At 39.3% G+C, this 7844-nt stretch overlaps 1 protein-coding gene and 1 long non-coding RNA gene across 13 annotated transcripts in view; one reads left to right on the forward strand and one right to left on the reverse strand.

The window, feature by feature from the left end:
• The window catches only part of LOC109707352, a 58190-nt gene that overhangs the window by 46269 nt on the left and 4077 nt on the right, over positions 1–7844 (forward strand). For 7 of the 10 annotated variants that reach the window (XM_020228570.1, XM_020228572.1, XM_020228574.1 and 4 more), the window contains 2 exons: positions 6357–6473; positions 7145–7226. The exons of 1 other annotated variant lie outside the window; for it this stretch is intronic. In XM_020228570.1, coding sequence (XP_020084159.1) covers positions 6357–6473; positions 7145–7226 — 199 coding nt within the window. The remainder of the gene's footprint in view (positions 1–6356; positions 6474–7144; positions 7227–7844) is intronic. 2 more of the 10 variants (XM_020228573.1, XM_020228576.1) reach the window with 2 other exon arrangements.
• Positions 244–4395, reverse strand: LOC109707354. Of its 3 annotated transcripts, none has more exons than XR_002215473.1 (3): positions 2305–4389; positions 1459–1860; positions 244–502 (listed from the first exon to the last, which is right to left on the reverse strand). It is a non-coding gene; the product is annotated as an uncharacterized LOC109707354 (long non-coding RNA). The 3 variants fall into 3 exon arrangements; XR_002215472.1 differs by having other exon boundaries at positions 264–1860; positions 2305–2807; positions 2897–4395; XR_002215471.1 differs by having other exon boundaries at positions 264–1860; positions 2305–4387.

Consider the following 7844-nt stretch of genomic DNA (forward strand, 5'->3'; position numbering starts at 1 on the left):
ACAATTCAATTGCCGACTTTCGCAGCATATCACGTCTCTCATGTCTTGTTTCCTAAGGTCAACCAAAAGTCTAGGGTTTACTAAGTTGCAACGACTTATTCCTAAGCTCCGATACCAACTAAATCTGTCACGCTCGGGGTTACCACCCAATCTGGACTCGTCAATAGACCTACTGCGCACACAGGACTTCCTGTGCATACGAAGAGAAAGCACCTGTAAACAACACGAGCACTACAAGTGCCAGAGCAGAAATTAAAAGCTGCTAAAACTAAAAGCAATCCACTATACATACATGCTCCAAAATTGTACACAGCTAAATCCATCAGATACAACTACATCTCACATAAGCTGAAATAAAATACAACTATAACTATATGTACAGTGGCCTACCCTCCCCAAAATCAGCTAACTCGGGTACTCTAGCTGAACCAGCAAGGACAGGCAGGGATCTGATTCGCAACTCCCTTACCTCGATCAGTAGTAGCGACAGGGACGGAGGGCTCTGCAAGAAAATAAAGTAACAAAGGGCGTGAGAACTACGATAAACAAGTAGTCCTTAATGGGTATCGTCACTAACGCGGACAGTCTACGCACTACGCCTGTGAAAACTAAAAGAAAAAGCTGGGTAAGTAAAAAAGCTATAAGTAGTAGAGCTGGGAAGAAATCTATAGCTACTATGGATCTACACTACTAACGTTCAAATAAAACTGTCGCTATGATAAATGCATCAACTATTTATTGAGCAAACACCACCAACTCAATCCATATGACCGCCTCCAGGGCCGATCAAGCCTGCGCCAACCTATTACTACGCACCACCCTCGAGGGTGGCTGGTCTAAGGTAGGTCGCCTGAAAGGCTGCTGCAACACCAACGCGAAAAGGCCTCACTCTGGTGAGGCACTTGGGGGCTACCCAATCGAGTAAAAAGCGTAGTCTCTTTCGAGCTCGAATCTGGCTCGTGCAGGTTAAGTCGAATGCGGATGATCAATTAGATTATAAAACGGTGACTCATGTGCCCCAGGCATAATCTGATGCAAAATCTGAGGATTCGGACTACCATCGACTGAGACGGCACCCTATTATAGAGCTTAGTCTAACAACTGCTATAACAATCACACTCAGTCCCTCAACATGAGCGTTAATCCATCCTACACTAATCCACATGCTCACTACCCTCTAATAAGGGTGACAAACGAGTAAAAACGGTTAACGAAAATAAATGCTAATGACGGAGCTACGGCGGTATAGTGCGGATTTTGTACATGTTCCAAGTCCAAATTCAGCATCTAAATTCTTCTATAATTATGTTTAGCATACTCAAAGTCCATATTTCATTATTATTCATGCCAATCCAAAGATTTGAAGCTAAACAATTTAACATTGAACAACCATAATATACATGCTGAAATTTTCGCAATTTAGTGAAAATTTCGCGAATTTGGTAAATTTAAACCCACCTAGTGCTCTAATCCGACCTCGGATCAAGGTGAAATTTCATGAGCACCCTCCCTCAGCTCCAAAATTTTCGGGAAGTGAAGAAGAATCCAACAAATCCCTGCTGGATTTAAGCCGAATCAATAATCAATGAAAAAATCTAGCGAAAACCGATTTGGTTTGAAGAAACTAAAATTCAGCGACACCCACCTCAAATCAACTAATAACACTTAATTCCCAGGTTCCTAAAACACCGTAAACCATTCTGATCACAGTAATTAACTCCACACAAACCAATTTTCACAAAATAATACCTGCCGCTGCTGTTGAAATTCTGCTGCTGCTGAAATTCTTGTTGTTGCTGCTGCTTTTCCTGATCCGCAGCCAGGGCAGAAGAGAGAGTGGGACAACTTTGATAGTGTTCTCTGGTTCATAAGCCATAGAAAAAGTTCAATAATCACCACGAAATTTCAACAAAAAGGTGGAATAAAGTTCAAGAACTCAGCTTCAACAAAAAACTATTTTTTTTTTTTCAGTTGAAGACCTCAATGAAAACTGAAATTCAGAAAAAATTAATGTTCAAATCAATTCAAACGAAGTTCCTATCAACTCTAGATGAAGGTAAGATCACTTTCAACCCTTCAAAATCTCAGCTACGTAGGTAGATTAAAAGAAAATTCAATTAAAACTCAGCTTGCCCAAAATTCAGTATGAAACCATAATTCCAGCGACCCTCACCATTTCAGCAATTAAACCTAAATTACCAGATAATTTGCTGAAGTAGAACACTTTTCAGGTTCACCTCTTCGCCAAGAATGTTAGTAACCAATTCCTCAGCAGTTTGGTTTCGAAATTCCTTAAATTCCTACCTTGAACTCTACTGCTGGTGCTGATTTTGCTGCTGAAACTGCAACTGTTGTTGTTGTATGTAGTAGTAGCTGCTACGGTTGGCTGCTGCTTCAGCTGCCAACAGAGTAGGAGGAGAAGAACAAGATGGTAAGGTAGTTCTTAACTTTGCTGCTGCTTCTCTTCTACTTTTGAAGATGCTTGGCTGCTGCTGCTTCACACCCTGCTCCGGCTGCTGCTTCTCACCTTGCTGCTGGAGCTCTCCGCAGGGAACAAGGCAGCAAGGAGAGGGAGAGTAGAGGGAGAAGAAGAAGAAGAAGAGAAAGAGTAGGAAGTGAAAGAAGGGAATGAAGGAATGATGCAATTTGCTGATTACTACAGTCCAAAAATCCCATTTAGGGTGGTTGGAATTAGGTGAGGTGTGCCTAAGGCATTAGCAACTAGCAAGCAAATGTGTTCCAGCTAAGGATAAATTTCGATTCGGAATTATTTGTGACGTCAATTTCGCATCCAATTCCGACTTGCCCTGACATTGTCCAGAAGTGTTGATTAATTAAGATCTGTAATTATTCCATCAAAATAACATTTTAATTTCTTTAGAACACTACATCCTACCTTGGTTGGACAGATTGATAAGGCGGACACAAGCTTGACTTTGATGACCATGCCGAACAAGACAAGCTTGTGCCCGTCACATCCACCTGACAAAAGGGAGTTGTTCGCTCTCCGAGTTCAGGTCCAGAATGAGGTGATTGATGCTATTATTGATCTTGGCAGCCAAAGGAACTTGATCTTGGAGAATCTAGTTCAAAAGCTGGGTTTGTCGACTACTCCACACCCACACCCACACCCACACCCATATCCATGTCCATTGGGGTGGATTACCAGCGACGTCGAGATGAAGATCGATCACCAGTGCAAGGTGAAGTCTGCGGTGACTAATATCTACATAGACGAAATAGTGTGCGAGATTGTGTCACTGAACATTTGCAACCTTATCTTTGGTTGTCCCTTCCCATGGGACAGCGATGCCACCTTTCGTCGTCTCCAGCAGTACCAATTTGTTAAGGATGGGCGGAAATTTTAGTTCGCTATAAAGGCATTGTCCGCAACTATAGACCTATGGCTCGCCAAGCTAAGAGAATGATCAATGTTTGCCAAAATTTTGCCTTGCTGGTCAATCGACCAGTTGAATCTAAAGATGCAAATAACAAGTTGTTAAGTTTTTCGCTTTCGTGCAGGGAAAGGATTGACGATGTTGCCAAACTGATTGGCGAGCACAAGAAGTCCAGGGGTTGCCATCAAAGTGGGCCATGGAAAATGAGATACAATTGATCAGCAACGCTCCATTATTGAACCTCGGCATGTATCGAGACTTTGTAGTGGAGAATGCTGCTCGAGAGTGGTGCTATCAAAACAAGCAGCTTCCCCTGTGGTTCCCCAATCGTGTTGGTGCCAAAAAAAGACAGCGGGTGATGAATGTGTATCGACTACTGCGTCCTCAACAAAATTGCCATCAAGAACCGGTACCCTTTCCCACGAATTCACGATCTCCTGGACCAGTTGAAGCATGCTTTCTACTTCACCAAGCTGGACTTGAAGTCTGGCTATCACTAGCTCCGGATTCGGGAGGACAGCACCTGGAAGACCGAGTTCAAGATGCGGCACCTGCCTGACATAGCTTATGCAGTCAGTGTAGTAAAGCAATAGTTGTATGATTCCAAATTAACTCACTTAGAGGCTCTTATATCTTGAGTTATTTAATGCCAGCCTCCCGTAGAGGGCCGCTGTTCTCAAGCACTGGTCATTTAAATTAAGGCTTTTATTGATGCTGATTGAGCTAGATGACTTGATTGCTGAAGATGAGAATTTTGCGGGTGGAAACTTGGTCACTTGGCTCAGAAAAAAGCAAACAACAACACATGAATGATGAAGGCAGAAATTAGGAATAAAAGATCCAGTGCATAAGCTGAGTATAGAGCTATGGTGCATGTACTCTGCGGATTGCTGTGGCTTGAAAGATTTATGTAGAAATTAGGGATGAAAGATTAAGACCTCTATGTTATATTGTGGCAACAAATAGGGGTGGCAATCCAGCTCGCTGCTCGCGAGCCAGCTCGTGTTCGGCTCGAAATGAGCTCGAGATCGAATCGCTTGTTTAGTAAACAAGCTGAACACGAGCTAAATTTTTCAGCTTGTTTAATAAACGAGCCGAACACGAGCTGGGGTCAGCTCGCTCGTGTTTGGCGCGATAACAGCTCGAATACATATATTTTATATTTGTATAGTTTATTTAATTTATATTTTTATATATAAATAAATAAAAATATATAATATATATTTTTATTATTTAATTTTTAGCAAAATAAAAATATAAATGCGAGCTTAATTATAAAATTTATATGTAAAGTTTCAACTATTAGATCAAAGCCTAATGGATAAGATTTTATAATTTATATATATTCAATCTAATCCTTTGTAATTAATTGTTCGTTGGCCAGCTCGTGAGCCAGCCCGTGTTCGGCTCGTTAATAAACGAGCCGAACACGAGCTGAATTTTTCGGCTCGATACCTTAACGAGCCAGCTCGTGTTCGGCTCAATTAATAAACGAGCCGAACACGAGCCGACCTCAGCTCACTCGTGTTCGGCTCGTTTACACCCCTAGTGATGCAGCAAATAAACCTTATTTTATTTTTGAATGTAATTTTCTTTTATTTTGTAGGTTCGTGTTTGATTCGGACTTAAATCATTTAGTTTTAGTTGATTTGGCTAACCCAAACCCTTTTCTCCAATAAACAAAGAAACAATCCCCAAAAGACCTTTGGAATTTTCCAAAAACAAAGACCTTTGAAATTTTCAAAATTGCTTCGTTTTCTATGCATGACTCTTGGGTGATCGTGTTATGTTGAAAACGAAAAGACAATAATTTATTATAGGAGGGCTCTCAACACTATAAATACATGATTTTTGAAGCCTTAAGTGAGATATATTTGGATGAATAGAAAATCATATTCTCACTCTTTATCCTTGGTGTTCTACTTCCCAGGAAGATCATCGACGCTTCTTCCTCGCGCCGAGATCGTCTTCTTCCTCAACTTGATCGTTGTCACTTCTTCCTCGTGACAAGATCGGTTTCTACTTCTACCCCTCCTCTTCTTCTGAGTCACTGTCTCATCTTCTTCTTCCCCGTTGCCGAATTTCTACCTGTGGTGCACTGCCCTCCTCGTCGATTGTGGATCCCCGCAATCGTGTGAACGGTGCACTTTTTGTATCTCTTATCTCTTGATACCCTATTATCCCCTTTTAATCTAGCCTTCCACCATTATCAATCATATTTGCCAAACAACCAAACCTAAAGTTTTAAGTCCGATAAAGCCGAATTTACCTTTTGGAACTATTATATGTATTTTCAGTTGATTGTTATTATCTCATATATTGAAGGTTTATCATCATCTTAGTATTACTTCAATTCGATTTTAATTTTTTTCTTGCTGAAATTTTTGCTTCCTTGCTTAAAGTTCATCGGAATTGATAAATTGAATCTAGTTTTATCTTTAAACAAAAGCAAACTTGAAAACTCAATTTTGGCAACCTCTCGGTTTGCATCACCTAGCAACAAGGCAGCTATTAATATTGCACAACCTTGTGCAACATGACAGAACTAACTAAGCATCATGACAGAACTAACTAAGCATGTTGAACTTGATAGAAACTTAGGGAGAAGTTGGACAAAGGAAATAATCTGCATTCCTTTTGTGAAATCGAAAGATCAACTTGCGGATATCCTTAGTAAAGGGTTAAGAAGCACTATATTGAATAACAGTTTGTTTCAAGATGGCCATGAGAAACATTTATGCTCCATCTTGAAGAGGAGTGTTAGATATCTCAGTTTTACAATTTATTAATATTTTAGGGTTCTATATGTAAAATCCTCTAACTATAAATAAAGTTTTTGGTCTTAAACTTAATTAGAGTTCTAACCATTTCTCCAATTGTGTTCGCTAAAACCCATAATATATATTTAAACAACTAAAGTTACTACCTGGGTAGATGACTATATTTTGTATATGACAGTGATGATGATGGTATGGAAGTCCAACCTAAATGGCATGTTTATGTCACGGGACATAGTTTAGGTGGAGCACTTGCTACCCTTCTTGCTCTTGAACTTTCATTAAGCAAATTGGCCAAGTAAGTTAAATTTATCTATTTTTATTTGAATTTTGATAAATTTTGATGGATTAGTTGCAAACTTGGTCCTTGAGGTTTGAACTGGTATCAATTTAGTCCTTAAATTTCAAGTGTAACAATTTCGTTGATAAAGTTTCAATTTCATCGTGTTCTAATTTTGTTGTTGAACTTTGATCTTGATTTCATTCGTCTTTAAACTTTGACATTAGTTTCACTTTCTCTCATAGGAGTTTTAGTTTTAGTAAATTGTAATCATGGTACTGAGATGGCGACTTTTGGATGGTAGACTTCAAGGATGAAATTTTCATAATTGACTCTGTGAGGATGAGATAGAAATTGAAGTCAAACTACCTGGATGAAATTTGTATTTTACCCATAAGTACTTCGCACCTAGAGCCAATGACTTACTGTTGAGATTCCACTTCATGCTGAGCTCCATATTTCTAAAGCAATTACTAAACAGGAGGGTTGAAGAGTGTCATGCCATACATGTTATAGTTTGAAATGCAATCAAAATGTGGAGCAACAAATCATTTACCTTCTGTGTTTTTACTAGAATAGTGAAAAGATGAACAACTGAAAGCATAAGTTCATAATATGCACTTCTTTTGAACAACTCTGGTATATTATTGGGATAATTTTCTAATGTGCATCTTAATGATGATTCCTAGGCATGGTTTGATATCTGTGACAATGTATAACTTCGGTTCTCCGAGAGTTGGAAATAGAAAATTCGCAGAAGTTTACAATGCGGTAATGTCAAAACCATCAGCACCATGAATTTGTTATAGCACAGATAAACTCTTTTCCTAGTTGTTCATGTAGTTTCTTTGGATGCTTGTGCAGATGTAATGTGAAATCTCTCTGCGTCTTTGATGAGCTTCTTCATCTATGACTTTTGACTTAATTTGCTTAGTAGGTATATTTTTCACAAGGTGATAGTAAATGGTGCTAACCAAATAATTGCATTAGCATTACTGTCACCGACAGGCCTCTTTTGGTATTGTTTCCACTTTTTCGTTTCTTGAATACAATTTTATGTGACAGTGTGTCTTTATATTTATCTCCTTGGTTTTAGCCATTTTTGATTACTGGAGTTGAGCAACCTTCTCTCTTCAACTTCTAGTACTAGATTGCCATAATGAGCAAACAGTCTTTTGAAAGCATATACTAACAACTTTTGGGCCTTTGGATCCTTAGGGTTTACTAGTGAAGTAGTTAGTGGTGGTTATAGTATGGATCCAAGGCCCCCAGAATTTGGAAGACGATACTTCCAATATATATACGTATAGAACTAGGCTAGAATACTATTAATAGCACCAAGCCATTGGTGCTATTAGGTTTTCGGCCCTTGGATGAAGGCAGATGCAG

The sequence above is a fragment of the Ananas comosus genome, linkage group 3 (genome assembly GCF_001540865.1).
Source record: "Ananas comosus cultivar F153 linkage group 3, ASM154086v1, whole genome shotgun sequence".
In the NCBI taxonomy this organism is placed as follows: domain Eukaryota; kingdom Viridiplantae; phylum Streptophyta; class Magnoliopsida; order Poales; family Bromeliaceae; genus Ananas; species Ananas comosus.